This window comes from Charadrius vociferus, unplaced genomic scaffold, assembly GCF_000708025.1.
Source record: "Charadrius vociferus isolate BGI_N301 unplaced genomic scaffold, ASM70802v2 scaffold1295, whole genome shotgun sequence".
In the NCBI taxonomy this organism is placed as follows: domain Eukaryota; kingdom Metazoa; phylum Chordata; class Aves; order Charadriiformes; family Charadriidae; genus Charadrius; species Charadrius vociferus.
Genome location: NW_009648567.1, coordinates 107,348 through 122,362, shown reverse-complemented (window position 1 = coordinate 122,362; position 15,015 = coordinate 107,348). Strand labels below are relative to the sequence as shown.

General features: G+C 50.2%; 1 protein-coding gene across 1 annotated transcript in view; it reads right to left on the bottom strand.

Moving 5' to 3' along the window:
- Positions 1-5,060: 5,060 nt before the first annotated feature.
- Positions 5,061-15,015, bottom strand: part of PLEKHO1 (pleckstrin homology domain containing, family O member 1) — a 20,135-nt gene continuing 10,180 nt past the window's right edge. Inside the window, exons 3-6 of the mRNA XM_009886186.1 lie at positions 10,379-10,519; positions 8,840-8,944; positions 6,561-6,662; positions 5,061-6,040 (exon numbers count right to left, since the gene is read on the bottom strand). Coding sequence (XP_009884488.1) covers positions 5,276-6,040; positions 6,561-6,662; positions 8,840-8,944; positions 10,379-10,519 — 1,113 coding nt within the window. The 3' untranslated portion in view covers positions 5,061-5,275. The remainder of the gene's footprint in view (positions 6,041-6,560; positions 6,663-8,839; positions 8,945-10,378; positions 10,520-15,015) is intronic.

Genomic DNA, 15,015 nt, shown 5'->3' with positions numbered 1-15,015 from the left:
TTGGAGGACAGGCTTTCTTCGGCGTCGAGATTCCCTCCAGGCTCAGGCACGCGGTGTGTGAAGCGGAAAGGGCTCTTGCTCTTCAAATTCTTGAACTGCTTTTGGAAAAATTATTTGCTCGCATTTGACGCCGCTTGTTCCCCTTGCAAATTTTTCCTTGCTGTGCTGTGAAGCGTCCCAGGAGCACGCTCGCGTGGGGTGTGCCTGCTGAGCCGCCATGCCTCCTGATTTATTCTCGGCATAGCTGCGGCCATCCATGGGGACACTGCCTCTGCGGAGAGCCCGGGGCAGGGGCAGCAGGAGGGAAGGAGGCAGGAGAGAAAGGTTTAAGCACCAGACAGGCGTGAAAGCAAAATACAAAACCTCTCAGCTTCCAGGTGGACTCTGCCCCTCATCCTGCTGTGGTAGAGACCAGGTATAAATAAACTCTTCATTTTCAACTTTGTTTTGTTCACATGGTAACATCTGATCTTCCTGAAGAACTGCTGCCCAGTGCCCAGAGCAATTCTTAGGGGCTTTTTGGTAAGAACAGCAACTCTCTACAGAGAGTTCGGAAGCTGAGATTACTGCTGCAGCTCTTGAGTTTAATGTCTTGGAGATGAGCGGGAGGTTGTCTCCGGTGGCAAAGTGCAGTCTTCCCACAGGCCTGCTGGACTGAAGCTCCAATTTTCCGTGCTTGATTTTCTGGGCTGTGGTGGAAGTGAGGGTGAATTGCTGCCTTGGGACTGTCTGAATTATGTCCGAGGCACTGGGGAAGAGGCGGCCACAGGCCAGGCCTTAGAGAACAGCAAACCCTGTTTCTTCGCTGCTGTGAAGCACTTCAGTGTTCAGGCACGTTGTCAGTTTGAGTGACTTCCGTGATAAAACTCACGCAGGCTCCTGAACCCTCACAAACCTCCAGAACATCTCCTGGAATCCTTTTCAGAGGTTCTGGTGGCAATTCAAGGACAAATCCCTTCCTTCGATGACTTAGGGGTGTTACACGGACTGCAAATCTATTCGCAAGGAAGATCCCTTTTAATCGCAGCATCATAGATTCCTCCCCATCCCCTGGTGGAAGGACCCCCCGGGGCGGCAGCGCGCTGGGCTGGAAGGAGGTTCCCACTGCAGCCCACCCTCCCTGGTGTGAACGGCGTCCTCGGCGTAGGCGTGCTGACAAGAGACTACAGAGAATCACTGCAATTGCGGCTGAATCATTTTTATTATTGCAGTTTGTAGGGGTTTTTTTTGGGAAAAAAAAAAAAAAGGAAAATTTCTACTCAATCCTTTCGAATATGGTTCAATTAGAGAAAATAAGGGTGAGAATCGCTGTGTGTTCAGTGCCTGCCTTAGCCGTTTATATGGCTAAATAGAGAATAACCTGTCGCTGACTGTGAGCCGTTAACGAACAGCACTCGCTGGGTGGGAGGAAACAGGCTGAGCCCGCTTCTCCCTGCCCTCAGGAAGGTTCCCCTCCGGCGGTCCCGGCCACAGCTTCCCTGTCGGGTCTCCGCTCGGGAAACTGTGCTCAAGAAGGGAAGAAACAGCAGCACCGACGTGACTGGCAGGTTTGCCATACACATGCCATTCCCCCTCATAATTTGCTTTTTGTCTCTCATCCCAGAAGTGGGATTGACAGAAGGGGAAGGTTTTACAAAATTTAAAATAAATAAAAAAAGGAATAAAAAGAGGGCAGAATTCCAGCCTGTGTGGAAGAAGGGGAGAGAGATCTCGATGCTTTCAATTTGTGCAATGTTTAGAGTCAGAGGCTCCTAATGTAGGAATGAGTTTATAGATATTCTTGTGAAGCATCTAATAATACGATAATACAAAGAACCCCCTTCTTAGCCATGACCCAGCAATACACGGTGCTCGGCAGCACTGCCGCTGAGCCCAGGGTTCACATTTTCACAGCCTGGTAATCAGACCCGGTGGGAGCCTGGCATTTCTGCCCCGAGAAGAATTCCACAGTTTGAGTTTAATTTTGTTTTGAATGAAAACAATGTAAAAATTGCCTGTGGAAAAAAGCATCAGGCTTCTTGAAGGGGGGCAGTTGGTAAAGCAAAGTGTTTTATTTTGACTTGGAGAGATTTTTAAGGAAAAAATCACAATTTGTGTAATACAAAAATATTCCCAAGTGAAAAATATACGTTTTCTACTCTGAAAACTCATGGGGTTTTTTCTTCCTAAATTAGTCCTTTTCTCTGGGCCCCGTCAGAAATGATGCTTTCTAACTGGGAACATATTCTAAAAGAAAGTTCCCAATCAATTTTGGAAATAGTGAGTCTTCATGAGATCCCACTCAACAGAGCTGAGCTGAGGTGGAGAGAAGGGAGGGAGAAGCCGATGTATGGATCAGATCTGGGATCTTGCCTTGTACAGTTTGAAAAATTGTCCTAAATGATGTGTCGTACTTGTGCTAGCCTGAGGCACTCTGTTCCCCACAGAGCAGAGGAGAAGAGCCTGGGGTAAGACGCGAACGGTGGCAGAACTGGACATCTGGTTGGACTTGATGATCTTAAAGGTCCCTTCCAACCTCAACAATTCTATGATTCTATGATTCTATGATCTTCTAGGGCTAGAACATGGCTCTGGGAGCAGAAAAGCTGCTGCTCCTGCTGCTGCGCCGTGGCTCTGTGCTGTCCAGGTGGAAATGCTGCACCTCGAGCTGCTTTGAGCTTGGCCTTTGGGCTTTCAGACTAGAACTAGGAAATTGCCTCCTGGGGTTTGGCAGGATGAGAATCGCAAGTCTTCCCAGGTTGGAAGTAGTTTCTTCCTAACTACCTGAACCAGCTCCTCCATTTCCTCCAAATCTCGTTCTAGTTACAGAAATAAAAGGCTTGCAAAGGTTGGTCCAAAGAGCGGGAATGGTCCCGCATTTCTGCCCAGCTCTGTGTGTAATGCGTCCCTTTTCTCCGGACAGCAGAGACCTAAAGACGGCGGCGCTGTTCCCAGACCTCTGATTCAGTTCCCTAATCCCGTGGAGGCAGCGGGGCAGTACAGATGCCCTTGGTTACCTGTCTAACAAAAAAAGTCACCTGGTTTGGGTGACCGCTCAGTGTTCCAGCCCTGCCTCTAGCACCGTTGTCACTCTGTTAATCAGATGATTTTTGTATCACCTTGTTGGTTAGGAAAGACTTGAGAGTGTTTAATGGCCCCTGTACAGGCAGGATCAGGTGTATTTTCAAGCTTACATGTTGACATCAGCCCAGCAGCCAGTCACAACGCACATCCCTCCCAATCGAGCGCAATTCAAACCTCCAGGATTTTAGGCTAGCTTGCTTATGTTGAAAACAAGGCTAATTTTAATGCTCAATGTCACATCTGGAAAATATTTGCATATTTTTCTTGTTCTCTCGATCAAAGAGCTGAGCAGGAAGGGTTTTATCAGAACAGCTCACATGCATTCTTTTTTAATGTCTTTCAGGGATTAGGTTTTTTCCTCTGATGCGTCTAAACAGATCCTTCAAGTGATAGAAAATGGAAGAGAAAACATTGAAAGGAGCAAAAATGCTGGAAGGGTGACATGTACAGCCCCAGACACCTGTAGCATGCAGCCCTGTGACAAGAGCTGTGGTGAATGAGTGATGCCTTCTCAAAACTGTCCTTCGAGAGTGGGCAAAGAGCTGCGCTGGAGTCAGGAACAAGGAAAAGATTGTTGCAAGGGCCAGATCTGAAGTTTGTAAATAATAAGATCTTCAGGAACCTCGTGCCAACAGTAATAATTCCACTGGTAATTCTAACGGGAGAGTGGGAGAAGGACTAATTAAAACAAAACAGAAATGCTTTCTTTACAGCGCTGGCAACTATACGTCAGCAACATGAGCCTGAATAGTAGAGCTGACCAGACACAAGTGAAGTAACCAATCTCCTTTCCAAGGGAGGTCAACCATTCAAACAAAATAGACAACACCAACTGCGACCAGGAAATAACTCTGTTGGTTTTAATATTTTCATGGATTGTTTGCAATGTAGGTAGGGGAATTAGGTTTCCTTTTTTAAAAAAAAAGTAACAGTTGGATATTACCACGTGTACTTTAAGCCCTGTGAGACATCTTAACGTCCTCCTTTCTTCTCTTTCTGCTTAAAGGCGTGAAAACTGAGCCACCTATTTAGCAAAGTGCTCGGCATCACCAAGACGAGGGTATGTGAGCTCTCTTACAGGCTCAGCTTTCATTTCAGCAGGCCTGATTCTGGTCTTAGGGGAGCAACAGGGACTATCTGTTGCAGTCCGACTGGCACAAGCCGAGCCTGTGCACGCGCGAGAGGACAGAATCAAACCGACCAAAACTACTTTTGGCTCTTGGTTTCCGCCTGCCGCCTGTACACAACCCTGATTTTTCCATTTCCCCTCAACTCAAAGAAAAGGAAAGAAAAAATAATGAAATGAAAGTAGAAAAGCCAGAAAGCAACCCCCTCGAACAACCCGTCCGGGCTGTCTGTTAGATTCAAGGCTTTGATCCTCTATTTGCACAGAAAGGAAGACATTTAGCCGCTAACTCCCATTGCACAGGGCCGGAGAGGGTCTGTAAAGCATCGATGGGCAGACGGGATTAGGTTGAACACAGATTGCATACCTGTCGCCCTCCTTCTGGAGGGCTGCATGTGTACCACGAGAATAACAGCCGCCGACCCCCGGAGTTCACAAAGGACCTGTGCCAGCCCCGAACCCACCAGCTGCAGTCCAGCGAGTGCCTCTGACGGCTCGCGTAAAACTCGCGGTCAGCCTGAACTTCCAAGCATCTTCAAGACAGTTCCTGGAGAGTGGGGACTCCAGAATGGGGACTTCCGAGCGGTGGCTGGGATGGACACCTTTTTTTTTTTTGTCATTTATTTCCAAGAGGACAGTGAGGGAACAAGACGAGACTCTTGGTCAAGGAGCTGTAATGCAGGATACAGCTCGGACATTAGAGCAGCAAAGCCAGGGCTTATACAGCGCAAGAGCATCTGTCCCCATCGTTATGCACGTGCTGCTCCAGGCATGCAGGGGCATTTTCTAGGAACTGGTGCTTTCTTCCGTCCTCCAAGCATGACAGAAGTTGGGGGCCTGCGGTGCAAAGGGTGCTCTTTAAAAAAGGAGGTATAAACTGTAACTGAATTTATTGGAACACAGGGTTGTTCTCGTCAAGGGATGTGATGGAGGAAAGGAAGGGTTCAAGCTTTGAGAAGCAAATTTGGGTGAGAACAGGCACCTTTTCACTCTTTTGAACACTGTAAATAATAATAATTAAAAAAAAAAAAAAAGACCAAATGGCCGCCCTCCCCTGTCCCTCCCTCCCAATCCCGAGGCTTGCCTTCACATCATGCTCTTCCTGTACTGAGACTGTGAGCTCTGTTTGGGTTTTGAGTCCGACTGCTGCAGTTCAAACTGTTTGTACAGGTCCCTCAACTCTTTGATCTCCTGCAGCACCCTCTTGGCTTGGCTCCAGGTGGAGGAAGCCTCCCCCAGCAACCTCTCCGATTCCTGCAGGATCCTTTCAGAGTCCGACTTGGAAGATGATGAGGAAGAAGAGGTGGTGGTGGTGGTGCTGGTGTTGGAATCCTTGGTCTTTCTCTTGCCTTCCCCGTAGCCCTTCACCTCTGTCAGCAATTCCTGAGTTTTTTCCAGTTTCAGTGCAACCAGTTCTTGTATCCGGGACAGCTGCTCTGGTTCTGCCGAGGCAAACTGAGCCTCCAGCCCCCTCCTCAGCACCGCCCGGTGCGTGGAAGAGTCCCGCCGAGACAGAATTTCTTCCATGGAGGCACATTTATTCTTTTCTGAGTGTGAGAGCTTTTTGGGGACCTGTGGTGTGTACATGGTCCCTTTGTCAAAGGAGTCATTGCGCTGCCCAGATCTGTCCCATGAGGTCACCTCCCGTCTTGGGAGACTCCCTGTCCGGCCCTTCTCTGACGACTTGACGTTCTCTGAATCCGACCGGCGCCGGCCAGCAGTAAGATGTGCCACTGACTTATCCAGATCCACTCGGAAACTCTCTTCGCAGGTGCTGTGATCCTCTGGAGAGGCGTCTTCCTCCTGGATCAGGTCGAGTGTCAGCATGCCGTCAGAGGTTGAGGTAGATGCCTGAGGAAGCAGACGAAGAAGAGCTGTGTTATCACAGGAACAGGCATGGCTGCACACCACTGAGCATCTCTCGTACCTGAGATACGCATCACCTGCACTGGGATGCAGAGATGGACCAGGAATGATAGCAAGTGTGACCTAGTGGCAGAGCCCCAGGTGTGCTGGGTTGGTAGCTGAGATGCAGATCAGCTGAACAGCCTCAGACGAGCCATCTATGCCAACCCGTGACTGCGTTCCCCAGCTGTGTGGCGGTTCTCTATCAGGAACCTGAAGGTGCGTTTCATTTTTAGCATCAGGGAAATGGGTCTGGGTGATGGAAAGCCACCACTTTGCAAAAGGGTTTGTACAAGCTCTTCAAGAACGGAGGACTGGATCTGGTCTCCCAGGACAGCCCGGGGTCTTACAACAATTCTCAGTTCAGGCCAGAGCTCAAACACCAGGTCTCCTTGCATTTACTTATAAATGAAATAGTTGTGAGGGAATTTTACCTAAGCAAGTGTCTGGAATGTGTTATACGTACCACAGCCATCAAATGTCCCCGTGTTGGAGGGCGTCGGGAGTGCTGTATTTTTGCTCTGTCGCGTGTTGGGTGGGCGAGGTAGCTGTCCTCTTCGACAGTAACCTACAGTGGTGACAAAGGCTAGTGAACGTCTGGGAGCATAGGAAATATGAGCCATTCCTAGTTTCTATAGCTGCAATCAGCCAGATGCACTGTGGCAGATCATTTATTCCTCCGGGATTCCCTTTCTCTTGTGACCTGGCCATGTGCTGAGGGTGAACTTCTCCCACATACCTCTGGGCCGGGATCCTTCGCTGAAGGCGGCCGTACAGGAGCTTGGGTTGCAAACAGAGAGTCCTGAACTCGAATTCGCAATTCTGTAGTGCAAATGTTTGCCGTGACCACCACCTGACCCAAACCTAGTGCTGAGCTGGAATGAGGAAGGCACTGCATTCCCGACGTGCCGACTCCTCTGGCTGCCGAGCTGTGCCGGGATTGTGTCTGGGCGCGCAGCCTGACCGCCTGGTGTTACAGCCTGTAACGCCCTGCCTAGGGACTGTGCCCAAGCACACACAGACTGATGGGTTTGGAAAACCTGCCTGCACAGTGTCGACAACATACTGGTCCCAAGGGCCATCACTGGTCCAAGACCTGTAGGTGGAACTCACTGGTCTACGGTGCTCGCAAGGATGCACAGAAGGAGATTTGCAGGTAGAGCCAGCAGGGAATGGGGCGTGGGAACCCAGCCTTACAGCAGCCTTAGAGTCTTTCCCTGGTCTCTCCCCTCTGGGCCTTGATGGGATCAGATCTACTAAAGTCATTCCTGGCAATTATCTGTTGAATCTGTAAAGATTTCAGTGACAGACTCTCCGTGAGGCAATCTATACCATTGTTTGCTGTGCTGCTTTCTGCTCTACAGCTTTTCCTATGGTCTGACCTTCGTTTTCCTTCACTACAGGATTTTGCGTTGCCATCCGTGAGAACAAACAGCATCACAGCAGTGGGCCGCCTGTATTTGCGGTAAGTTGAATGTGGATGAGATAGATCTGAGAGAGATCTAAACGAAAGAACAGTTGTCATGAAGCATTAATGTGAGACAGCATTGAAATGCACTTTCAAACCACAGCGCTGGTCGCGAGGGGCATAGCCTTCTCAAGGTGCTTATCATTCGCACCGGAATAAACTACGTGGGAATGCTCATACGGATCAAAACCCGGCCTCTGTCGGCCCAGCTGTGGTTGCAAGTGCACGCTTTGTCTCCAGGAGGAGGCTGAACTGATGTTGCTTTGTTGTTTTTTTTTTCTAGTAGAAGCTGCTTTGCATAATTGTGGTAGTTACTTCAGGAGTTTCATGCAGCAATAATGCTGCCACTTTGGAAGCAGTAGGAGCTGTGCTAGTTACGCTTTGTGTGGAGGTGTTCTCAAGTAGGCTGGGCGGTACTGTTCCAGGGCCCTCCAGTTGCTCTCCCAGAACGCACTCATGCTTCGTCTCTCTGGTTGTCCCTTCTTTTCTCACTGAAGGGAGAGCCTGACTTGTCTTGACAGAGAGATATATATGTCACACAGTGCTGAGAAAGCAGCATTAAACATTCCTGGTTTGACCCTGGAACAGTAGGAAAGGATCTGCAAAGTTTAAATGCCAGTAAGTCCCATTCCGTCAGCCAAAGCAGTGGAAATGGGACTGTGTCTTGAAGATGGTGACTGGGAGGGGAGGGGTAGGCGGGATGAAGATGGACTGAGGTGGGCTGACAGATGGTGCCATGCTATTAGGGCCCTCTGAAGATAGCATGAGACTATATTGGTTTTCAGTTAATTCCGTAATTCGGTTCCACTACTTAAAGCTCCTTTGCAAACATGAGCACACTGCATGTTCACCCAGGAGCGGCGGGCGGGAGGAAAGACTCTCCAAAGCCCCGGGAAACCATTCCAAACGTAGTCCCGCCATCCCTGTGCGAGGCAAGGCTGGGCTCCAAAGTGACGGCATCTTACTGGGGCCAGGTGTGCCGGGGGGGACAGAGCCGTGGCAGCTGCCCCTCGCTGTTGCTTTGCAATCGGTGCTGCATATTAATCCGGAGGCTGGGAGGATCAAACCGTCCCAGACCTTCAGAACAGCTCACTGGATAGGTGTTGGTGGCTGTGTTTGAGTGCAGTCCATCAAACCCCAATGGCTTTGCAGTCCTTTTTAAATAGGAAACGGAGAGGGTAGGAGGGGCTGCTGCCATCTCCAGCAGTCTAAAATCTTCACCCAAGATTAAAGGTGAGACAACGCAGCCTGGGTCCAGCCCTCAGAGCCCCGCTCACCTCATCTAAGATGCGGTTTTTAGCACGTGTGATTGCAGAGTTGAGGGCATTAATCCAGGACTCTTTCTCTTCTGGACTCACAGCCAGGAAGATCAGATTTGGTGCCTACAAAAGAGGGAATTCAGGTCAGTGCCAGTGTCTAAACTCACACAGAGATGCTTTCACACTGTCCCTGCCCACAGAAAAGCTCCGCGGCCTTTACAGCTGGCTTGTCTTAGTGGGAAAATGCAAAGCAGACCTGATCCTCCAGCCCTGCAGAACGGCACCGGTCTGCGCATCTTGGCAGCCCTTTGCAAAGCAGACCATGATTCCTCGCAGCACCCAGCTTTTCAAACCAAAAGCTGTGTACCATATTTACTTCCCTCGTGGCTGCAGTTCCTCCTTCCCCCTCTTTGCCTTCCCACACACCATCCTAGATTTTGCCCTCATCAAACGATGATGCAGACTTTCTGTGCATCTGCTGCTCACATGCGATTTATCTGTTGCCACCTCAGACTGACAGAGTCTTAGACAAGCAGCTACAGTAGGTACCCACAGAAGGAGCTGGATTTTCCGTACTTTGAGATGTCAGATGCACACTGAGGGCAGAGCAGTTCTGAAAATATGGTGTGTATAGGGGATGCAGGATCCTTAGAGGTTTTTTATGAAGTCAGATACTCAGTAGAAATGAGTTTTTAGCCTCTACAACATTTTGTTCAGTCCTCTCCGTTGCTCGGGGTGCCTGGGGACAGCACAGCCACTTTCCATTTTCCCCTTCTCTTCCTTTTTTGCATCTCCTGGTGTTACACAATCCTTATCAGTGTGGGGTGGGCAAGCTTGGTCTACTGAAACAAGTCAGAGTGAATAGTGTAAATCCAGCTCACGTGTGTGGCTGTGGGTGGGTGCATCTGTGCCAGAGACAGCTTGCAGTTAGAGACCGGCTCTCTTTTTGCAGTGGCAGCTGAGATCTCATGTAAAGTCCTGCTCCTGAGCAGCAGTGCTCCCATTCTGGCACTTTTTAGCTTTCTTATGGGCAGAAAGTACTCCTGGGACAAATTCCTGTGCAGTTCTTCTGATGCTGCCCAAATCCGGGCAGCAAACCCCAAGGACCATCAGCATCCCTGCCCTCCCCCTGTAAATTAAACAAGTGTGGTCAGCTAAACCACAGCTGTCAGGAGGGGCTTTGGCCTTGCCACTGTTAAATGTTCTGACACCTTCCTTTCCCAAAGTCACAATACTCTCAGGTGATCAGATCCACAGCTGAGTGTTTGGTCATATTTACTTAGTACACCAGAGGCCCGAGTCCTCTCCCAGCAGAAACGCTGCTTCTCTCTCCGTCTCTCACTGTTGCTATCGGTCCTGGCGTGGCAAATGCATGTCTGTGTATTTTAAACCACGAGACACAATCTGGACTCCTACACAGCTGAGGCTATCCAGTTTCAACCCCCAATTACTGCCTCAAAGCCTCAAACCCGGAGCAGGTAACTGAGAGGCAGCATGGCCCTCACCGAGAGCTAACGGTGTTCTCGGGCTGACCGTGTGCTTGAGAGCAAATCGTACCGTGTTTCCAGGCTGTCTGGAGTGGGCGAGGGTAAATTTGCTGTGGTTCTTTTTGCTTCTGCTTTTGGATTTCCTGAGCTCTTCACATTTCTCATAGTCGCTCAGGTCAAACATTTCCTGTATGTTTTTTTCATCTTTTACCTGCAAAAACAAAAATAACATTACAGCCTTGCAGATGTCAGACCGAGAAGCAGTTCACAGGGCTGCTGCTCCGAGCCCCGGGGGGTGCCTGCACAGGGGGGGTTGAATGTACAGGACGTGTGCTGCAGCCTCTGGTGTGTTTTGCGGTCACCGAAACAGCGTGCAAGCGTCTCCCACCTTAAGGCACAAATACGGAAATGGCGCTATTAGCTGGGCAGCGCTACACGTGGTTTTGCGGGGGAGAAGCAGAGATTTTCAACATGCGAGTTTTGACTCAAGTCTCTTCTGGAATTGGGGGGGACATGTTTAGAAGGATAACTTGAAAATCACAGGCTCCTAGGTTAATTCCTGCTTTGCTATGGATTCCTTTGGGACTTAACTGCCTCTCCTACCCCCAAAGTTACTGGGGCTCGGCTGAACTGACATACAGCTGTGATCAGACACTGTGTTTATGCTTGTGGACCCTCAAAATAAATAGGATTTACTCCAGCAGCAAGAAGAGGACCCTGTCTGGTAGGAGGAGGTTCATGCGGAGGCAGGAGATGCTGGGAGGAGGTGGACTTTCATCTGCTGATGAAAAGGGGCAATCATATTAGCGCTTGTTGCTTTTCTAGAGACAGCATAACAAAAGTTTGAAGGATAAAGCTTAGCACTTCCTATTTTAAACCTGGTGGTATTACTGAAGGCTGTGCTGACAGCTGATTTGGGGGGTGGATGAAGCATATCCAGTCCCAGATTACTGACATGATGTGTGTGCTGCTCTCCCCCGCTGCTGAGCCTCATCCCTTGGGAAGGGGCTATGGGCAGGACTCATCCGGGCCCCAGCGACTGCCCAGATCATGGGTTTTGTTCTGGCGTTGCCAGGCTTTTGCTGCTGGCTGGCCGGCCAGGCACTCGGAGACCTTCGGCAGCCAGGGGATTCACGGAAGATTTCAAGAAAGAAGAGAGTGCTAGGGCTTCAGAGGCACAAGCACTCCTTGGTTGTCCTTTAGAGAGCCATCGAGTCGCCACTTTGCAGCTTTTACAAGATCTCGCTTTTTCCAGGTCTATTCTCCAACACTTCCCCTATTAGCCATGGTGTGACAGGCACACAGCTATAGATAAATAGCGCAGAGGCTTAAATTAAAGCTGTGACTTGCGCAAGGTTGCGCAGGCTGTGACTGAGCTGGGGAGGAAGGCGGGGAGTTTGATACAGACAGACCCCTGACCTGAAGGCGCAGTCACTCGGGGGACACTTGGAGCAAAGCAGAGAATGCAGAGCCCGTCTTCTGCCTGTCCCCTTTAGCTTTGCATGGCCTTCCTTTTCACTGCTCCTTTTCATGCACTGTCCTCACATCCCACTCCTGCAGCAGGGCAGCTCAGCTCTTTTCCTGGCAAACATGAGGAATGTAGGTAACTGGGAAGGGAGAGAACTTGGTTTTGCGTGTCCGCTAAAGACAGAACTGCAGCAGACTCAAATCCATGTCAATCTGCTTAATCCGACTCCAGCCAGGGTCATTACAGGCTGGGATCTGCAGGGGAGTTTGAGTAACTCAGGTGCCGGAAAGGCAGACGGTGATGAGGTCTTAGCTCTTGGATTTCTTGAAAGGACTCCAGCCCATTTAATGTGTTTCCTCCCTAGTTTTGGGAAGCACTGAAGGAATTCCCCGTGATTTTTTTTTCAGCAGAATTTAAACAAAGAGGCTGACTAAACTGCTGTAACCAGCTTTCTAACCGGAGACACAGATAAACTGACCATCTGGCCTTGCGTAATGGCTGCAGTTCCCCCTCCATCCTTTTTCCTTCTATCCCCCGAGTTTGTCGTCAAGAACTAGGAGGCAGACGCCGTACACAGCTATTCCTGAAGCCCCAGAAGCTATTGCTTATTTCTGCTTGTAACAACAGCCACTGTGTATGGGCTATTATGAACAGATATGGAAATGTCTCTCGCAGATAATGTCTATCTATGTATCCTCCCCGTGTGTTTCTAATCGGCTTTTATCTCTTCCCAGTACCATTCTACAATCCACCTCTTTCCAAGAATCTTGGCTGAATTCAGCCCTATTCATTTGCAGCAGGAAAAGCCGATCCCCTCTGAGCCCCCAGCTGTGATACGGCAGCGGAGGCAGAAGTCCTTACTCCAGATGTTTGCTCATGTAGGTCACTGGGACTTCCCCAGTCCTTCCCTCCTTCCTCAGACACGCGGAGCCTGCACTGTGAACTCATGGGAGCCGGCACTCAAAAATCTTGCCTCTAGGAATATCTCCAGGAGGCTGCAAGAAGGACGGGTGTACCTGGCTCAGATAAACACCTTTCGGGTGTAGCTAGTCCTTCAAAAGATGTGGACTGACGAGTGCCAGAGCTCAAACACTGCGCTTGCCTACTCACGACGCATGCAGGACACCCTGCTGCCCAGGTGGTGTATCGCTTTCACCAAAGTGCCGTACGTGTGCGTAGACCAGTTAGAAAATGCTTAAGAACTGGGAATAAGCAACATCTGTTTGCGTTAAAGGGATGATGGTGGAGTCCCACTTCTGAGTTTCAGCCAAGGTGGGCAGGTTCAGCCCCCCGCGGGTATTTATTTGGGGGGGGGGGTGCACGCGTGGCTGCCGTTAAGGATGTGGGCCAGAGCGAGTCGGGCGCCAAAGGGTACGTCTGCCCTTCAGCCAGAGCTGTGGCGCAGGCAGGTTTGCACTCACTTTGAATTGATTCCCTCCTGTACAGAGCCTTGGTAGGATAATGAGGCCATAAAGTGAATGGGGCTGTAATTTAGTCATCTGAACGTGGCTTTGTTCTGCCTTGGCGGCGGGAAGAGGTCTCAGCATCAGCCTGAAATGGGCTCCGCTGCGGTGACGCAGTGATTTCGCGGGGCATGGGAAGGACAGCAGTCTTGTCTCACAAGGGGCATTGCCAACTGATGTCCTCCCTCTCCCCCACGCTGAGACATGCAGGCAGGGAAGTAACCAGCAAAGCAAAATAACAGAGCATTCAGTGTGTAAACAGGGAAACTAGAGAGAAGGAAGGTGAAAGGCAAACTTCAGAAGTCCCAGCCAGCTCTTTTGTCCTTTGTGGGAGGCTACTGAGGCCAAAAAGAGGGAGGTGGTGAATTACAGGACAGAGGCAGGCGAGGATGAGTGCTCAGAGGCTGAGGATAGTCATGCAGTTGTTAAAAAAAAAAAAAAAAAAAAAAAAAAGACCCGCAAAGCTGCTGGTCAGCAAAGCCTAAATCCCGTCACCTACGTCGACAGGTGACAAACCTGGGGGGTGTCTACCCTCGTCCACAGTTTCATGGAGATTGGAGCCATGCAAATAAAACCCTTCAAGTTTCACCAGCAGATAATTTGGCTTGGTGGGTTCCCAGTGCCCAAGCAACGTACAGGTCTTTGGATAACGTTTTGGAGACCTTTAGAAGTAGCTTCAGGTGTCAGTTCTCAGTAGGAGGGAATGAAGCGTGGTTTCCCTGTCACCCCGCGTGGTTTGTAAGGGGAATGGCGGGGGCAGCACAGCAGCATTGATCTTCTTCTACGTCAGGGTGACCTACCACAGCTCGTCCTGCACCCAGGGTGCTCTGAGTGAGGAGCTAATCCTGGTGATGGGGATTAACGCTTGCTTGTTTGTTTTCTTCTTCTTTGCTGAGTATAGATTGAACATAGATTTTTGAAAGTCAGGGCTGATCTTTGGTCTCAGATGCCAAACTTGAAACTCTTTAAGAAAAGGTCTGAGTTCTAGGATCGGCTGAGCATCTCCTCTGGATACAGAGGCCTCACGCTGGTTCCCCATCCCCAGACAGTTTGTCTCTTGCTCTCTAACTTGCAGGGGAGACGGCTTAAATGGGGTCTCCAAGGCCTGACAGTTCCTCTTTTCTCCAGCTCCTTTTAGGGAGTCGAGAAAAAGCTTCCCTGTCTGGGGCAGTGTATCCTCTCCTGTCCGTGCAGGGGTTGCACACTTGCCCACGAAGCAGCTGGGGCTCTGCAGATGTGGGTATTTTTTGGATCCTGCTGCGTTCATTAGCCTCTCTTAAGGGCTCCTGCACTGTAGTTTGAGGCTGAGAGGAATCAGGGACCGCTTGGCTTAATGTGCAAGGACTGAGAGGCCTGCATGGTTGATTTTGGCAAAATCATTCCCAGCTGGGAGGTAGCCAGCAGGTCTTTCCTTCCTCACAGCTGCTGAGTGCTGGGCATGCAGCGAGCTGAGGGATCTCAGAGCCTCATGGGCAGGTAGGTCTGCACTCCTCACCCTGCGGGGAAGCTCTGGATTGAAAGGATTAAGGTAAATAAATCCCAGCAATTGCTGCCATGGCTGTCTGCTGGCTGTATTGTACCTACTCTAGGCAGACAAAAGCCCTGGGGTTCAGCCTGGCTCCTCCCCGTGCTCCCAGAAATCCTAGGCTGGAAGAATGATTTGGGTTGGAAGGGACCTTGAAGATCATCTCGTTCCACCCCCTGCCCTGGGCAGGGCCACCTCCCCCCAGCCCAGGTTGCTCCAAGCCCCGTCCAACCTGGCCTTGAACACCTCCA